The sequence below is a fragment of the Trichoplax adhaerens genome, genomic scaffold, assembly GCF_000150275.1.
Source record: "Trichoplax adhaerens TRIADscaffold_4 genomic scaffold, whole genome shotgun sequence".
Lineage (NCBI taxonomy): Eukaryota > Metazoa > Placozoa > Uniplacotomia > Trichoplacea > Trichoplacidae > Trichoplax > Trichoplax adhaerens.
In genome coordinates, this window is record NW_002060946.1 from 7,014,805 (window position 1) to 7,035,204 (window position 20,400).

Consider the following 20,400-nt stretch of genomic DNA (forward strand, 5'->3'; position numbering starts at 1 on the left):
ATTCTTATTCAAATAGAATTGAAGCTTAAACCTATCTTTGACATTGTTTTAGGTATAAATACCCTAAAATGTTGTATATAGGATTAAAATACTATGGCTATTCGAGAATACTGCTGATTTTTTAGCTGTCTTGTATTCTAAAATTAGAACGAATTATGAAAACGAATAAGAATTTAGATCAATAAATCGTATAAAATTAACTTAGTTGATTATCCTTAACTCATTCTATATAAAGTTGCATCAGATACAATATTCTTCCTGATCTAGAGTACGACAGAAGTATCCACACATGCGGCGATAATAAATTCATAACCTATGACTTCTTTATTAAGTGATGCGGGTACCTTCTGCTTATCTGAAAATGAAGTTGGGCAATATTGAGTTGAGTTGAAGTTGTGATTCAAGCTAGCTAAAGCATGTATATTTCTATCCCTTTGATCAGAAAGTTATCCATCGGATAAGGAGTAGAAGAGGACTGATAATTGAAGCACAGAAACCGACATTTGAAGAATTACCCTAACTAATAGCAAGCTAGAAGCTAGTCTACTAGCTGAACGAAGAAATAGTATAATTGCTCTACGCTATCTTCTTGTGCTATAACTTCGATCATGACACCATGATAATTAAAGCCATTGGCCATATTAAATGTAAATTAGATTGGTATCAGCAGGTTTGCGGAACCGCTAAGGCCTGCTTATCGATGCCTACACTTGATTCTATTAATTGGACGGCTGAAATTTATATAAGGTACTAAATCTAATCAAAGCAATAGCTATGTTAATGCAAAAAGCATTGCAAATAATTTATTTAGTCACGTACTAGTAGACTGGAAGGAGAGATAAATTGTTTTTCCATGTCGAATCAGACCGTTAGGTTATTCCAGAATAAATGATGGAGTAAGAAATATATTCTTTCCTTCCTTCCTAACAATAGAATGATAACGATTAGAATCCTAACTAAGAATTAGTAGATTATAATCTGAAAGGCTGATTCTATCTGATACGGAAGGATTGTGGTAGTAAGAAACACCAGTCATGATATTGAGGTCAGAGGTGTGGCTCCTATCGAACAGAATACAATTTTAGCCGTAGGCGATGTAAGCCCCTGTTGATTGTCTTCTGAAAAAACCTTTTATACCCCAGCACTAAAAGATAATAGTTTCGCATACTAGTCATGGTAATTCTACTGTAATTTGAGTTATTACTTTGTAGATGTACTATAATTCTAGCGCCTTGTCATTCCACCAATGAACTACTTGCAGCTCATAATAATTCCAGAATAATATCGGTAGGTGATGACTTGGGAAGGAATTCTGAATTGCTAATCATTACCCTAGTAAAGGATATTGTAATAGAGGGTATGGTACGCTGTTGCAAAATAATTTCAACTTGATTCTAACAGTCTCACTTCATGACGTGGCTTGCTTAATTTTTAAATGTGGAGAATAAGTAAGAAATTATTAATCAATCCATTTTCTATCGCCTAATTGGTAAGTGGAGCGAATTCTTCTTAAATTTTCCAATTTAGCATTTAAACAAGTCGACTTAAGTCGTAGCTTGTGGTTTTGAGTTATAATTTCAATTCCTTTAATCGTAAAGATTTCAGTAATGATCGTGACAATGACATTATCACAAATTTGTGTTTCTGTCTCTTTTGGATTATGTTGCTATGTAGTAGAATCTTAAAAAGAAGTTATTTTATGGCTCGTTAAATTCACTTAGTTTGCAGAATTAGCTATTACTGACTTAAAAAGGTGGATATAATTATTCGCTAAAATATCACGTAGATGGTTTTTTATAATCTCACAGCAATAGCTATACGATTATCAGCAAATGAATCACGTTAAAATATTACCGATATCTCTTCGTTAAACCCATAAAAGTAAAAACATCTTGTTTTTACCTTTATGGTGAAATCATTGAATATTTTATAGTCGCTATTCCTTTGGTGAAATTGATGTATTTAATTTAAATCTTGTATAACAAGATTGCAGAACATCAATGACATGGTCTTATTTTATTCATAAAGTATCTTTCTCATCTTTTAAATCTCACGTAAATTTATTTGCTAAAGTTTGTCAGTATGTGGTTTTATCTGTAGCGGCAATATCGGAACGTAATGTTACTTATTTCGCTGATGTAATTAGTTCTCTCTATTATGGTTTTACCGCTGGTTCATAGTAGAAGTAGCTCTTTTTATTTACTTTCAAGACTGCCATCAGTTCATATAGGATTATTTGTTATGATAGTTTATCTAAATATATCGAAGCATTGATTCTGTTGTCAAAAAATGCTATAATTCGTCATTTAGAAGAAATTTTAGTTCAGATTACATCGAGTTTCGTCTAATTTGTATAGAGGTAAGAAATAGCACTCAGATTTGTTCCTAACTAGTACTGAGATTACTACTTCAAAGAATGTAATTAGGAATGACATTTTTAACAGTATTTATTAAGAAATATTTTATAATATTGAGATTTTAACCGATATGAAAATTATTAATATTTCGGATCAATTTTAGACGTAAATGTTGTATATTTATCAGAATAAGATTTAATGTAGCTGATAGTTAGGTGATTAAATAACTTCATATCAGTAATAAGAGAAAGTCTTTCAAGTTTTCTCGAAAGCCTCTATTTGAACCTCTATTGATATAATGAACATGCAATCGAGGCAAATTTAACAGCACATAATCAAATTTTGTAGTAAATTGATATGCATTATTTTAATAATGAGATAAAATATTTGCATTAAGAACAATACGAAAGCTTCTAATTAAGCTTCGCTAGTTAATAATATACCATAAGACACACAAGCAAGTAATTTTTTATACGCGTTATACTTTGAGTTTCTCAACGACGATTTTTAAGGCTAAGAGCTGAAATACGGCACTACAGCTCATCAAATGTATTTCTGAAAACTTCATAATATTCTTCCAGAGCTAATAATTGTAATAAAACACAGTCTCAGAAAAGTCTAGAGCCGACAAATTATCTGTTTACCAGTTACTTACTTTAAAAGATTTCGATTTTGCCTAGAGTAATTTAACAAAAGAAATTTAACTAATAAGATCTAGGCAGTTGTCATGACATGATCTCGCTCTTGTCCTACCAATTTTTACTTATGGAAACGAGTCGATGAATCTGTAATATATGTTAGACCCTATTCTTGTCAAAGCAACATGCGAAAATATTGCACTGTAGTTGTAGCAATTTTAGCGCGAATTTGACTCAAGTAATAAAATTGACATTGATAACGGCGAATTTTCTGTAGTGCTATTTCAAAATTTAGAAGCTTACGGTATCAAATTGAGATCGAAAGTGCAGTTGTTCTGCTGGAAATAAATACCGTCTAGGGAGAATAAGGTTTACAATAGAATTAAATCTCTTTATGAACTTACTTACTTAAAATGAAGTATTAAACTAGTGGTTAACCTTGACATTCTTAGGAATGGCGCATAAAATCTGCCTTTTTATCAGTATATACCCATATGAAAATTAAGATAAATTATGCATTTTTTTCTAATACAGCAAGTCTCGTTAGAATTTATTTCCTAATTTTAAATCGAAAAGGGGAAAATTTATCCGGATATAAGTTAAAAATTAAAAAAATGCAAAAAATTAATGTATACGGGACATTGTGAATTTAGATTAAAGTAAGATCAGAAGCGGTTACACGTAATTCACAGGAAAAAGTTAATATTGACAGCTCCAGTAATTGGATAGAATGTATTATTCATATTTGATTATAATAATAAAAATCTTAATTTAATTATTTAAGTGCAATTGCGAATCACTGTCTAGTTTGTAAAATTTTAGTCTAATTTTATAGTAGCATAATCTTATATTACAACTACCTGCTAGATAGTTTAATTTTAAATTCTTAGCAACAATGCGGCCAATTATTTCCAGTAATAAATTAGACCTCGATGGGTAGTTTCTCTGTGTCGTAAATTTCTAAATTAGTTTTAAAAAGTTGTAAGATTACGCATTCAGCGATCCGTTAATAAATTAAACCATTCTGAAGTTGCTCTACAGTGTTAGCAATACAGCTAGATGGAATATTATATCGTTTTAATGTTTATAGATCACGAAAATTGTCATAGTAAACTATCACAGTGACTGGGTTTAAGTTAACATATAGCAGATAATTTAAAATTAGCGCTATACTTATCATATTTGTTGTTTTCCAGATATTTTCGTGTACTAGCGGCATTCCTGCCATCAATCTTGAAGGCGTATCTGCCGATTTCAATCTAGGTTATTAGATCCTATGTCTAAAGCAATTATTACTATGGACGGTACTAGATTACTACAAGTGATGGTAAGTACCACAAACTTTCTAATAATTGAAAGATATTATGAAACTGTGTCGATAATATTATTATTGCTGACTATTTGGGCTGGTTGTACCTATCTAAATTCACAAACTAACTACATACTTATTATCGAGTAAAACTGATATAACTCGATTTAATATCCATTTGTTCAAATCACATCTTCGCTATTATAATGCTGAATTCCGATTTATATTTGAATATCAGACATTCCAAAGACGAGATTCTTAAATTATTTGAGGCAATTTTTCAAACTATATAATAGCGCATTTTAAATGTAACAGATATGGTCTTCTCTTAAATGAATTTCCGTTATTTATTCTTCGATATTCGTTAAACTGCATCTGTATCGCTTTATAATGACCAATAACTTTGTTGTAAATTTCTTTTACCGTAAATTATGTTTGTTACTTATTGTGCCATTGAAATGATGAGTCTACGAGCTGTAGTTGTTTGTGCTAAAGTCTAAACAAATATTACTTAGCTTAATTTATTTATCCAAATTAATAATAATCATAACTGAGCTATTTTATATTTTTAGATAATTTTATTCTGCTGCTTTAATTCGGCTCGATCAGCTGATCCTTGCTTCAATACCAACCACTGTGATACTAAAACAGTTTGCATAGCTAGCAATGCCTCTTCTATGGGATATTTCTGTAAATGCCGTGCTGGTTATTATCCTACGATTTCTTCAGCTGTTGATCCTCACTGCCAACGTAAGTAATTTGTATTAGCAATACAGCTAAATCGGCATAAAAGTATTAATAGTACAACAATTATCCTATTTATTGATACGTTGATCTTTCTTCATACAGAGGTCATGACGGTTAAGGGGACAGTGGGATTTTTAGATAACTATACACCGGCCAGCATAGAAAACGACGTGGTATGTCAGTTTTACGAATAGTATTTGTTATTTTTAGTGTGCTCTACTTGCTACAGTTATAACTCTTGTAATACTTTTCTTTCAGGAACAATTTACCATCTTGAGTAGTTTTCCAGGTCATATGAGCACGCGTTTTCGAACTCTTCGGTAAGGAATTAAATGCTGTAGTATATTTATTGAGTTAAATTTTTAAAGATAAATATGCCATTAAATAGCTTAAAATAGTGTGGTTATTGCTTAACAATGAATTGATGTTTGTTGCAATAATATTTAATTTGTATCATCTTTGCTATAGCTATGAAAAGATTAATAAAACATACTTCTTCTCATAGAATGCCTCCAATCGTTGCCAACTATTACTTGATGTTTCATTTCGACGCAGCGATAGAATATCAAAAATTGAATAAAGACATAAGCACTATGTTATCAACAGATACAAAATATAAAATATTATACGCGGATCACTCTAGTAAGATTCCTACCGTCGGCTCTAAAATATAAATCATACGTATATTGTCGTTACTTATGCTACCCTATTAATTGATTAAGTCGCTCTATGAAGTTTTCGTTCATGAGTTTAGTTCCTAATCATAGTATGAGTTTGTTATCTGCCTTCATGCCGTATTAAATTCAGAAATAATTTATAATTTTACAGGAATTAGTGAGTGTGATTTTAGTAATGATCCTTGCTCCAGCTTAAAACAACTGTGTGTCCCGGATGCTCTCTCGTATTCCTGTAAAAGTTGTGAAGCCGGAGTTCAATTCAATACTACAACTAAGACCTGTCCAGGTAAGATTGTATATCGTTATCGTAAATTCTCAAGAAATTCATTATTAGCTAGTTCTTCTTTACATTAATTTTTCTATAATTAATTTCATCAAATGAATCATAGGCAATAGGAATAGTAACGTAATGGTTATGTAATTGTCATTAGTTATTCATAAGGAATACCGTAAAATAGGGTATTAGAGTAATAAAATAAACGGTAGAAACCGGTATTCTAGGCCATAGTGAAATCTTTTAGATATAGATATTTATCGCTTGCAGTACATATTTTGCAGAATAATGATATAAATATTGGAGAATATACTTTCGCATCTAGGTGAAGTTAAGCCTACACTTCCCCGCAAGACCTGGCCAACATTTACCTGTAAAGACGTTCATTGTGGGTCAAATGCATACTGTAATCCCGATTATTCAAAACCTTTCGGATGGTATTGTAAATGTAATGAAGGCTACTATCCAAATATTGTATCAACTGAAGCAGCTGGATTTAGTTGTAGCTCGCAACCTCTCAAGTTATATCATGGTAATCTATATTATTGATTAGTTAAATATGGAAATGGGCCATTATAATTAATACTCGTGTTGCCACTAGTGTTGTTGTACTAATCTATCTTCAATCACACGTAGAGGGAACCTATGTCGTAGCTACTCTAATCATATCGCCGAGGATTAATTCGACCGCTGTAAAACAGCAGCTGGTATAGTAGATGTGATTTCAATAGCTTTCTCTTTTCATTTTCTGGCAAAAGTACAGTGATGAGGACAAAATGAATTGCGCCACAACCGTGTATAACTATAGTTATTGATCATCTAGGCAACCATGCTTTTCCCGGAGGGTTCAGATTTTGTTGCTAGCGAGATAAAATCGGTTAGGTACGGCATTAATGATACGATTTTATGTGAATATTTATTAATTTTTTTTCCTACTATTTATGTTTTTGGGGATTTTGGTAGGTGATCTCGATAGTATAATATACTTGCTGTTATCGCCTTCTAATCAGAATATTAGGTGCTCTAATGCGTTAAATTTCTATAGGAACTGACACTTAGCTTTTATATTAATTTCAGTTATGGCAATATAGAAGCCGACTTCCATATTAAAATCAACAGAAGCGTTCCAGTTGATTTGAAGAAGATTACTAATTCGATTCGAGCTGCAGTTCAAGTTGCTCAAAATTATACGTTTATACGTGTTCAATATTTTGGTAAGTTAGAAAATGCCTCCGTCCTTAGCTTATAAGTAACTACTATCTGGTTTACTTTCTTCCATACTCAAGAGTAACTCTGACAAAGGATTAATATGTATTTTCTTCAAATCTTGTAATCTTCACAACGAAATTATATCTAGCTTTATTTATATGATTTTGATATTTTCACTAGATCCCAAAATATGCGGTACAGACTATGATCCTTGCTCTGGTCACTCACTGGAATGCGCTCCTAAGAATTACGGTTTCGAATGTCGAAGATGCCCAACGGGTTCTTATTTCCAAGGCTGTTTGAAAAATTGTTCGGGTACGCATACTATCTGATATTATCAAGATGACAAATGACTATTATCGGTACTGGATCAACCATGTTCCCGGAAAATATTAAGTCGAATTAACTCAGCCTTAAGCGAATTATCTTCAGTATTGTATAAAATGCTGCAGTCGCCTATTCTCAATGTTGTCATTTCTATGATTAATTTTCATTTTCATTTTAATATACGTATACAGAAATTGACGAATGTGCTAGCATACCAAATATTTGTAAGGAAAGCGAAAAATGTATCAACACAATTGGAAGCTATTACTGTCTATCAGGTATGATATTACACCCTCTTATGCTTGTATAATAAAAAGGAAGGTAGTTCAAATGTCAATTCAATCATAGAATAGGTTAATACAACTTTATGTAGTATGGTAAGTTTCTATGATCAGAATAATAATTACTAGTAGTTCAGTCAAGTGTAAGACCAATTTATCTGTTTGCTGTATGTCTTATACGTTTAGCTAATGCTACGGAAACCTCTCAAATCCTTCCGACGGCTAATATCTCAGCAACTTCTGCGGACTATATGTCAGGAACAAGCGCAACGGAAGCAACCGCGACTACAATTCCTTCATCAACTGCTGCCTCAGAAATTTTATCAGATTATATCTCAGCAACAGGAGAAGTTAAGACAACGGCGACTCCAATTCTTGCTTCAGCTAATGCCTCAGGAACTTTATCAGCATATATCTCTGCAACAGGAGAAATTGAAACAACAGCAACTCAAATTCTTGCTTCAACTAATGACTCAAAAACTTTATCAGAATATATTTCAGTAACAGAAGATGTTAAAACAACAACGACTCAAATTCTTGCTTCAACTAATATTTCCGAGACTTTATCAGAATATATCTCAATAACAGGAGAAGTTAAAACAACCGTTACTTCAGTTGAAACAGTAATTAAGTCTGAAGAACCGTCTATCGAAATCTTAACAAGCGCTACCAGTGTAATAACATCTTCTGCTCATATCCAATTGGAAAGCTCGAATGTAGACCAAAGTAGTTCCGTCGAAGTACCGGGATCTTCGACAAATTATATTGAGAGTACAGGTCACAAGAGTACAAGCTACTGGAGTGATTCTCATAGTTCAGCTGTATCCATATTACCGGCACCTTCTGAGGTTGATTGGTTAGGCACAGCATTTAATGATGTTACCGTTAGCCCAAGTGAAGTCATCATTATTAATAGTACCGCTACACCCGAATTACCAACTGAATATTGTGCAAGAAATCGTTGTGAGGCCAATTCTATTTGTATAGTAAAGCCTAACAGTCCATCAGGAATTTATTGTCAGTGTGATACAGGATATCGTCCTACGAACACAACTTCCATAGGTCAAGTTGGCTGCAAAGGTAGCGTATTTTTGCTATTTGGGTAAAACATAGTAAGTAGATCAATAGTTCCAACATGCAAATGGTCATGATATACTAAATACCGGTATGTTAATAAATTATATCATAAATCAAAGATAATTAAAGATACTAACACTTACATCTCTAAATCCGTAGATATTAATGAATGCATCATTTCCAAACCTTGTGATCATAAATGTATCAATACTGTGGGCAGCTATTCGTGTTCTTGTCATCCAGGATTCAAACTTGGTAGCGATAATAAAACTTGTGGAGGTACATAGATCCCCTAATTATGATGTGCTGGTGATGAAATTTTATGGATATGAAATGATATGCTGTAATTCTTATAAATCATAATGGAATGCTATCAGATAGATCTCTGTAGCGGTAGATAGCTCGCATTAATTGTTTTAACATAAATCCTTTGTTGCCTATTTATATACTACTTCAGTTTTCTGTATTTAGCAATTACTAGCTTAAGCGATTGATGTGAATTTTAAATTGTAGTGATAAAACGCTGCCACATTGTCTATCAATCTTTCATTAATTTTTCAATTAATTCTTTACGATACCATTTAAGTAATTGTCAGCCGACTGATTATGGGATGTAACTTAACATTCATTATTACATTTAATCTATAACTTTAAATAGATGTAAATGAATGCGCTAGCAATGATAATCCTTGCTTCTTTCAAAAGAAGCTTTGCCTCAATCTCAATCCGGGATATATGTGTCAAAATTGTCCCACTGGTAGTTCCTTCGATACGTTAATAAACGGTTGTACAGGTAAAGATTTTGCTCATTCACTAATGGCTATCATGTACAGTATTTATTTATTTGGTATCAGGTATTTTTTTTTACTGCATAGAGGTTTGATTTAGCAACATAAACTAAAAACATACTGCCTAGAGAACAGCCTTACAGTTAGCGTTTTAAATACCTTCAATATAGAGTTTATAAGTGCTCATGTTACATTTTTATCTTTATTGTACTTTCGGTTAAAAATCGGCGTCCGATAGCTGCCTCCACTTCTAGTCCTACTGTTGGTAGCAATTCCTCTGCTACATTGGGTGATCAATGTAAACATGATACTTGTGGGTCAAAAGCAAAATGTTATGATCAGCCGTTATTATCACCCCAATTTTTTTGTCGATGTCGCCAAGGCTACTATCAAGATAACCCCAGCGAATTACTAATTAACGGGGATGGATGCTTGCGTAAGTATAGTAATCTTGAATGATGAACTGTATGCGTACTGCCTATCCCTATATTTATTGCTATACTGTACACACTGATGTAAAGAAGTTGGTTATACCCAAGAGGTCCGGTTCACATAAATTTTGCAGGCTTATTAAAATAATTTAGGACAATAACATCTAAACTTCGTAGTTGTTAGTAATTATGCTACCGTTGTAGCTCGGTAAACTACTGCTATGCGTAACATACCGTAATAATCAGATGCAAATATCATATCCCATTAGCTGGTAGGTTTGTTGCTGGGTACGTGAATCTTAGACCTAAACCAAACCTTTTTAGTAATGTTACCGATGAAATGCTCAAGTCAGAGACTAAACATCAGGTTAGTTTAATCCTTCCACTTGAATAACAAGCATATTGTGCTTCCATGTTTAATTTTTCTCACCTCGTATACAGTATTATTCGATTGTAAATCTGCAAACTGATTTGATTATTTGAAAAATAGATGGAAAGTATGATTAGAGCACAATCAGGAATGCAAAATCACTTAATGAGGTCAACGCACATCTCTAACCGGTAAGCATGGTTATTTTTGATTAGAATTTAAAATGGACTTTAAAGATTCGATAACAAGTTACTTTATGCCTTACTTGCTCAACTTTTATTACCTAATTTCAGCTATGGCCAGGTATTAACGATTGATTTTCAGTTAACGCTTAAGAAGGAAGCTCCAATATCACTGTCGGCAATTCAGCAAGTATTAAGTGCACAATTGATGTCCATTTATACTTATGACGTAATAAGTGCCCAAGTGACAAGTGAACTTAAAGGGATCTAAGTACTCGTTCGATGAAGTAGCGTAAAATCAAGTCGGCTTTTCCAGATATTAATAGTGGCTGGTTCTTATAGCGAAAAGTGATATCGGCTAAAATTGACCTTGCAATACATTTTCGTGGATTAATTAATGGTCAATTAGCATGTAACTTTAGCTACATTACTAAAAAAGTAGAATCTGTAATTTCGCTTAATTAAGGTGCTTAAAAGGTATCATGGCCGTAGAATTCGGATAGCTGAGATAAAGTAAATTTCTTTAGTTTATTTTTAATTAATTTATAACTGAGTTTATGGTATGTGGCCTTTTTGAACGCCATAAATCATCTTGATGAGCAGTATCGTACGTTAGATAGTTTATCTTGTGTCGCCTTGATCACGCAAAATTGATTCACCGATACAATCAGTCTCGTAGTAATCTTGATGCAGCTGTCTTTAATAATTTATAAATGTATCGATCTTAATCGAGCATCCTATTAGTTTTGCTTGTTGTCATGCGATAATTTCTGATATGTATGATTAAATGCTATCGATTATGACTATGGTTTGACACTTTGATTTTAGATTTGTTATAAATTTATTACGGTATTCAATATTGTACACGGTTTCTGTTTTATCGGATTAACCGTGAAATTGCTGTATACGTATCCTCGTATATTCGTACGAAGTATGTAAGATAAAATGCTACCGTGCTAGTTTAGTAGAAATTATGATTATTTTGGGAGAAATTTAGCATCTATACTTTAACCCTTGTCTCGTAGCATTTGACAGATTTTTTTATTTACTGTTAAAATAATAAAAACATGATTTGGAATATCTTGTAATTTGAAACTAAAATTAACACATCAGCGTAGTAGAACTGTAGTAGTTTACAGGACTAAAAATATCCAACATTGCAAATACAATAATACTTGTGTTAAAGAATAATGTAAACTTAGAAATGTATGTTACCTACATTACCAGTGTAGTAAAGCCTACTAATCCTTTCTCACTTATTGAGTAGAGAAATATTTCATATATTAACGGTATCCAATATGTCTTTGACAACGTGTATAGCTAACTAGTTACCTCAGCTCGCCATTTACCGCACGGTTATGCACCAAGGCATATGATTTCAACTCAATTGGCAGTTTGATTCTTCATACAAACGTATACTGATTTCGCTGTGGATTTATTTTCACGATCGAACATCATACGAATTCTAACTTTCTGCTATAAATTGAAAGCGGAATGAAAATTATCAAAGGAATTTATTTTATCCAAAGATTTTTTCCCCATTTGATGATATTTAAGCACATCGCATATTACAGTTTTAATCTAGTTCTATGTCTGTTCTCCACTTGAGCCGTCCATAGAGTGCAAAGGAATTCATCGACTCATTTCAGAGTTTCCAAAATAGTTTTGCGCTATCCTGCTATACTGTCACTATTCTAGATCTTTTCTAGGCTTTTGAACCATTTGGCTTTGGCCGGTACAATACCATGGTTAAGGCTTGATGAAATCAGTTAAGTGCTGTAACTTAAATGAATGGTATTAAAAGATTAAATTAATTCCTTCTGCGATAAGCAAATAAGATATGAATCGATTATACCATGTTTCTCCATGAATAAAGAACTCTCCTTAATATTAAATCATATTCATATCGACTCATAGTTGTTTCCTTCCACTAGCTGCCATATTAGGATACTTTGCACTACACGGCATACATGCATGTTATACATTAGTTTATAATTAATTTATACATCATAGAGTATTATTTATTTATTTAGTCATGAAGAAGGGCACCTGCAACGAAAACCATGGCGTCATACTGGCTCATGACTGGCTATAGTAAATAATACTTTTGATTTGGCATTATTAATACATTAAAGTATGATCAGTGGCTCTCTCAGACTTTCTTTCCCTTTTGGTAGACCCATCAGACAAGTGTACACGGTAGAATACACAGTTTCCTATATGTGCCAATGGCCTACAATACTTCAAAATCGATTAGAAAGCTATCGATATTCACAGTTGGTTATGGTCATGTTATGGTATGGATTGCCGATGGGATAGCCTAAGGTGTCATTCATTTATGCTGACTGTAGGCAATTTCACCGGCAATTAATACCATAGCATGAATGTAAGATAGTCATTCCCCTGTAATATATCCGGGAATGCTTTACCTTGTAGAGCTGTTACAGCAACAATTATACGAGTAGTAACGGGAAACGACTGGATTTAGGACAGAGTGTGCTGTAGTATTGATTACAGTGGTGTCGACTGCATATTAGCTAGTCAAGCGTAAAAGTGGAGTCGCTATGCTACTAGGAATGTTGTGTTTGCTTAGAGATTAACCCATATGCGCAATAAAAGGGTGCAATTTTCCTTTACCTGTAAATCTACTATTTCTGATGTCGGTTTGGAATTTACAATATTGGTATGGTATTCCTCAACTGCATTGTGGACTTATTGTATAGCGTAGAGCCTAGAGGTAAAAGAAAAGGCTTTATTCTTCCACAGTACCTCTGAGCATTTCCTTGTACAGAAGGAGGGTAACAAGGGAGCGAGAATCGGATCGCTTGGTAGACTAAGAGGATGGTTAATAGTTGGCCTTGGGTGATTGAACATTCATACGATATTACCCAGGGAATTATTCGGAAATTTCTCTTATAAGTTCCTAGTATAGCGTACTATTATAGTTATGTATTATCGGAATATGATAGGAACGTCTGGCCTATTGAGATAGGAAGGGTTTGAAGTTGGGAATTGAAAGCATGCCCAAAAAGTATCGAATACGTATGTTGAATCGCTGTGACTAGCCGGAGTACCGAGATTATTCCTTTTAATTGATTTATCTAGTGGAGGATACTACTGTCAAAGTAGAGCATGTCCACCTGATAGTAGACTGTCCATTGACTCAACATTAAACGGCATGTTGGCTAGAGAAAACGCTGTTGTCCATTGAAGTAGCCAAATGATCAGTGGCGCCATTTGGCATCAGACACAAGAAACTGAAAGTAGAACATTTCCACATGTGACAATCTACTGTATCCTATTGGGCAGTTTGCTCAACAATAATGTTGATGCTGCCATGCTGGCATGTTGATTTATTATTGGATTGTCACTTTATTGACATGAAGTGGCAGAGTAGCTTGAAAGTGATCTAGTGTATTGTATAAGAAGCGAAGCGACGCTGGCATCGGATAGACTACCGTCTGGACGCAGTCAATACAATACAGTGTACAGTACACTAGTACAAACTACTCCAGTCTTTTTTTTAGTACTGTAACAATCTGGCCACCACTCTCCAGTACGGACATCGATCTCACTTTGTGCGTCATACGTTTGCACTTGAGTGGTTGTCTGATTGACGCTACTACTCTTTGTAGTCTATTATTGTGGTCGCATAGCGGGAATAATGTCGTCATCATTAGCGTCAACCATGGATGGATACAGTCTAAAACTTGTAACGCACCGACGATCGTGTTGATACAGTATGCAGACGACAATTGAATACTGTACTGTGCCACTTGGCGATGGCAGTGGGTCTCTTTCTGCTGTAAATTATCCATATTGGATCAGGATTAGTCAGGACAATTGGGGATTGCATTGCTAAATCCACCGTCATTCTTTTCTTTCATACTGTACACTGTAGATCGCCCTACTGTAGATTATCGCTCTGTCACTCACTACGCAAGGACACTTTAAAATCAAGGAGTTGCTACTTAGAGCATTTCATTCTTTCACTTATTCAGAAGAAGTTGGTTGGTTAGGAAAGGAAAATTCTCAGTGAAAATTCAGATTCATTAACGCCAATTGATTACCACAGTCTTGGATATATTTCCTTGTGGCTCCAATAGTATTGATACTGCTATCAATTGGCCATATTACGCTACCACGATGGATCGACTATTCCTACTCTTATTTCTTTGCATTAATCTCTTCAACTTGGCAGGTAAGCGCAATATTGAATTTCGTCTTGGGATCATTGCGTACTCAGTAGAATCAGTAATAGCAGTTGAAATAGTTTTTTGATAGTGGAAAAACAGACTAATCATGGAATTACTCCTACGAAGATGGATCATCATCATTCCAAAAATGTTAACAAGTCATCATTTAAATCTCGATCTTGTCAGTAGACTTCATTAGGTTATTGTTCCACCAAGGACCAATTAGTAGAAGACAGGATACAATCATTGCTTTCGTGTTGACTTTCATCCAATGCTGATCGTGATAATTGTGGTAATCCTTGCTTTGACGCATCAAGTCGTCAATGCACTATAACGGTAGACATGTTTCTAGCATCTTCTGAAAAAGACGGTCTTAAGAGAAAAAAAAATAGAATAAAACCGATATGAACGTTGTGTAGAATCTGGTAGAATTTTCGTGCAGTAGACGTATACGCGTAGATAGCGCAAGCGAACTGATAAACTATTATTTAAAGAATGACTGAACACAATCAGTGTAATAACTAAACCGTCAGCAAATAGTCTTGTTCAATTCAGTAGATTAAAATGAACCGATTAAATCAATAGGCTGGCCATAGTGGCTAAAAAAATCAGTCAATTTCTTGAAAAGCCAATTCACACTGTCTTGTCGAAGAATATCAATGTTTATGCATGGCGAAATGTTGATATTGTACAGTACGATAGAAATATCCAGCTATTGTTCATAGAACACAGATGGTCGCCATCCATTACTCTACTCTCTTAATCATACTGGTGATCAACTCTAGTCCTATTTTTGAGCACTTATCTTATTCTCTTAACCTTATCAACGTAGATATGCAGTTCATTAAATGAATTAGGTCTGTCGAAATAAGAAATGATCATCATTCTTGCTCTAATCAGAAGAGCAAGTACATCAATACTTCCAATAGTATTTATACGCGTGTTCTATTGGCTATGGCTATAAGTGTAGCGATCAGTTCTTGAAAAATAATCTAGTTTGGTGTAATTGCTTGTATACCGTACGCATGATGAAGTGGAAGTTAAGTTAATAAACTCAATTGCATTTCTTCATAATATGCTAATGTAACTGTTACATCCTGTTATGTAATCATCATTTTCAATGTCTTCAACGTGCTGCTTGGAAACCAGATAAAATTGCTATTACATCATTCTGCTTCTGGGAACTGCTGTTAGTAAACATTACACCCAGTACAGAGGATATTGTACACTGTACAGTAAAGACGCGTATGAGAAAAAATTTATAATTAATTAACCGCTTTTAAGTTTATTTTTTTAAATATACTGTAAATAATCAAAATTGTTTGATCAACCTAGCCTGATAGTATCAATCCAGATAGTATTTATTTATACTGTATAATAGTGGAGAGATCCGTCCAAAATCAATTTCCAACTGTAGATGCTGTACTACGGCTGATGATGGCAATAAATATCAGTAAAATTACCTTCACAGTCCTTAATAATCCTATTTGCATGTTGAATAAACAAATGTTACTATTTGGATATTTCAATCGTTGCAGTGAAAGCACCGTTTTCACGACCCTCTTAATACCATCGTTGACTGGAGGCCAACGTATATTTTGATTGTAATAGTTATCCGAGACGTGCTCACTCTTAAAGTATAACTTGCCAAAAAATCCGTTCGTAAATACTTGACGATAACTTGAAATAGGATCATAATAGTGCTGCCCACTATTGTATTGAACTTTGGTTAGATAGCACTGTCAATGTACGAATAGTTTGCTTTTATCTTATCTGGTTCAAGAAAACGACAAGGTATCATAGCGGGATGGTCTTTCTATCGATTGCAAAATCAAATTTTGAGTAGCTATAGTTTACTCTGTATCAAACAATACGAGTATAGCAGACAACATTAGTACTTGTACAGCGCTGCATAAAAATATTCCACTAAAATGATGAAAAATACAATAAAAAACTCCGAAATTATCAACATTCAACTCTGCCACATGTGATAGCGTCGATTGATAATATAATTTTAATTCAACTTTACGTAACGAAAATTACTAATATAATAACTGTTGTATTATTTATGACTCGAGTACTAAGCGCAATGATATACTTATTTGGAAATGGTAATTAACTTATTCTTCTTTACTTTGAAATATACAGATTCTTTTGGCATAGAACTTGACGACAGTTACAGTGCAAGGCGCGGTAAACCGTTTAGCGTCAAAGTTAAAATTGTAGGAGGTACACCACCTTTTAAATACCTCTGGAAATTTAATGGGACAACAGTTTCGACAAAGGAAACCTTTCGAATCGAAAAGGTAGCACTTCAAGATGGTGGTGACTATTATTGTCAAGTTACCGATTCTAAGAACAAAGTTGCCACAACAACTTTCACTCTGAATATAACATGTAAGTTTGCATTTTCATAGCTTTCCAAGCTAGTATTGATCGTAAACGATTAATTGAAGTTTTTAACAGTGGTGATGGTGATTATATATAGTGATTTGTATTTCATGCTGATAGAATTTTACTACATGTTGTATCAATTGTTTCTTGCACTATATTAATATACTGTATATAGATTTAGACACCACTGATTCCCAAGAAAAAATCAATGTCATTACGGTTAACCGTAGTGGCAATGCATTACTGGATGCTAGTGCCAATTGCTACACTAGTGGAATGATGAGAAACTGGAGTGTTACAGTGAGTCCAGACTGCGTAAACATCAATTACACCGACCCATTAGTGTCATTAGATACTGGTACTAACATGTACGAATTGCAAAATGGTTCATTCGTAATTGAAAATGTTGAAATTAAAGATCGCAAAAAATGCTTTATCTGTTCAATATTCTGTGGAAGCATACATGCCGAATTAAGATATCGTTTGAACGTAATATGTAAGTATCGAGATTTTAATATTTGCTGTAACGTAATTTTACGGTATCGTGACACGATCATGCGTATATATACGTGTATATTCAGTAGATCAAAATCTTAAATCCTAGCTATAAATAGAGTTTTGACCCACTATTTACTTAAGGCTGTGAACTCTATTGTTGACTATACGTTGTACCACTGCTAATTATAGTCAAATAATATAAAATTGTATCGTTATTTTCTATATTATAGACTTCAACGGATTTTCAGATTTCCCGAAATCACAGATAACAATCAATCAGTCTTCAACTTTAGACTTGAATTGTAGTGCTGATGGAAATCCGCCCCCACGTGTAGGTTGGTTTAAATCATCTGTTCAACTTGGTCATGGCTGGAAGTATGGTACAGCATCATATAAAATTGCCAATGCTACTCGAAATGCAACGGGAGTGTATACATGCAAGATTAAAGCTGGAAACTTTAATCCGGAATTATCGAACAGTACCACTATTGTTGTCCAGTGTAAGATTTACGTTCGCTATTTTTCTTCGTCGTTCTTGCGATATTGACGAATTATAGCATATTTATTGATTGTATAGCTGTAATCGAAGTTAATGCAGATCCAGATGAGAAACATTGAAGCCGTCATGCTTAATTCGCTATAAGATAGACAAAAGAATTACTTAGTAGTTGATGCACTTACTATAAGAACTGCGTATTTTATGTTTAATTTAATCAAGTAAAAATTATTTCTATTTTAATACAGATATTGATAATAAATTAATCTTTCATCGCACAAAGGCTGACATGCCTCGTCTGGGTTCGAAGTTGCCTTATGAGCTTAGTTGTACAGCGCAAGGCTATCCAGTTCCTACCTTTAAGTGGTATAAAGATCAGAAGAATTACGATAATGATGTAACCAGTCTGCCCAATCATAATACGAGTACAATAACTTGGAAAAGATTTACTGCTGCTAATAATGGTATTTATACATGTCAAGCTACCAATATCGTAAAGTCGGTTTCGAGCAGCAAAGCTGTCTTTCTTTATGGTATGCTTAGTTTTAAAGCTATTACATTTATACGTAAATTATTCGAAAATGAGACTACCACCTATTACAGTTTTGCTTTGTTCCAACGTAACCAATTTCGATTACCAGCTCAAAATCAATGGCTTGAACTAGTAAAAATTGGATCTAATTTATGTTAAATTTTTTTTAATTTTAAAATTCATAGAACCTGCTAAGATCACTGTTGCCCCTTTTAACAATCACCATCCTATACAAGAAGTGGAATTTGGGAAATATATCAACATAACTTGTTCAGCTACTGGTTTTCCAACTGCTGAAGTAAAATTAGAAATACAGGACAAAAATATGCATACTAGCGAATCCAATACGAAGGAGGGAAAATCATCAGCTTCCCTATATCACTTATTTGAAATGAGTGACAACAATTCAAATGTTATTTGCACGGCTAGTATCACTTTTCGAGGGCATGCCTATTTCACTGTGCGGAGCTCTCATCTTATAATAGTACGTAGTATGAAAGGATCACCTGTGGGTAAGAATATTACTATGCATTTGTATAGATGCAAATTGAATTTATAGAAAGTAGTAGTGTTAAATCACTTACAATAGTGCAACGTGTAAGCTGAATTGTTGATATTTCATTTTACACTCGGCATTTCATTGTTATGCTATACAGTTATCGCTACAAATAGTAATAGAAATATATTATGTATCCTTGTAATAAATTTAATTTGATAACTAAGATGTTGGTTTACTTTTCGTTAATTTAGCCACCGGATTGGGCATATTTTTTGGAGCTTTGTTAACAATTTTGTTGATCTATTTGATCTACAAGCGCAAATATAGAGTAATTAAATCATACTTTAAAAGAACTGGTAAGATTATTTGATATACGACATTCCATTAGTGTACAGAGAGTTTTCTACCATAGCATTTTATTGAATATGGCTATCAATCGATTGAGTGAGTTTTATAATCCTTAAATAATGGCTTATTTCAATAGATTATTCCAAAATGGACAGTACCTATGCTTCCAATGGTATTAATGGCTGTCACTCTGGTGATTCTCGTACTTATAAAAATAAAATTCCTTGGCATAAGCGCATGAAAGTTAGCGTTAATAAACTTCGTAACTTGGATATTGAGGATGATGATTGGGATATTCAGTGTCACGATGGAGATCAGGATCATTCAAGAGAAGTTAGTAATAGCGTATATCTAAATTGTTTTAGTGATAGTAAGTGATTTTACTTGTCATTTTTTTAGAACTATTCTTACCTAAATATTATTGCATTCTTTTAATAGGGCGAAAGTGGAGGGCTAATTTCTAAATCTAATCGAACAGCGGGCAATACTTTTTCCACGGACATTTAGTTTGAAGAAAGAACTATTCGTTGTAAATTTTTACTATTAAGATATTAATAGATCATTAAATATTGGTTGAATAATTATATATATAATGAGACTTCTAACAGCTAAAATTGCCTTATGTTTGGTATATTTGTAGTTGTACATTGCCAATTTTATAAGATACTTTCTCGTTTTTGATGTTAAAAGTTCATTAAGCTCAACGTAGAAATTTTGTATCGATATAGAGGATTAAACAAAATGATAACTTAGACGAGGCCACTTGCAGA

General features: G+C 33.5%; 2 protein-coding genes across 2 annotated transcripts; both read left to right on the forward strand.

The window, feature by feature from the left end:
• Positions 1 to 616: 616 nt before the first annotated feature.
• TRIADDRAFT_55985 (uncharacterized protein) lies at positions 617 to 10,938 on the forward strand (the record flags this gene model as incomplete). The annotated part of the gene is made up of 22 exons (XM_002111659.1): positions 617 to 747; positions 1,212 to 1,287; positions 2,358 to 2,359; positions 4,259 to 4,322; positions 4,877 to 5,054; positions 5,154 to 5,224; positions 5,310 to 5,371; positions 5,557 to 5,693; positions 5,880 to 6,014; positions 6,328 to 6,534; positions 6,639 to 6,709; positions 6,826 to 6,879; positions 7,048 to 7,216; positions 7,392 to 7,526; positions 7,730 to 7,816; positions 8,006 to 8,899; positions 9,056 to 9,175; positions 9,555 to 9,689; positions 9,923 to 10,120; positions 10,385 to 10,482; positions 10,606 to 10,676; positions 10,779 to 10,938. 22 exons carry the CDS (start codon positions 617 to 619, stop codon positions 10,936 to 10,938), a joined length of 3,255 nt encoding a protein of 1,084 aa, XP_002111695.1.
• Positions 10,939 to 14,813: 3,875 nt separating this feature from the next.
• Positions 14,814 to 20,137, forward strand: TRIADDRAFT_55986 (uncharacterized protein; the record flags this gene model as incomplete). The annotated part of the gene is made up of 9 exons (XM_002111660.1): positions 14,814 to 14,868; positions 17,012 to 17,260; positions 17,433 to 17,753; positions 17,986 to 18,255; positions 18,500 to 18,784; positions 18,969 to 19,295; positions 19,534 to 19,638; positions 19,767 to 19,963; positions 20,069 to 20,137. 9 exons carry the CDS (start codon positions 14,814 to 14,816, stop codon positions 20,135 to 20,137), a joined length of 1,878 nt encoding a protein of 625 aa, XP_002111696.1.
• Positions 20,138 to 20,400: the final 263 nt, after the last annotated feature.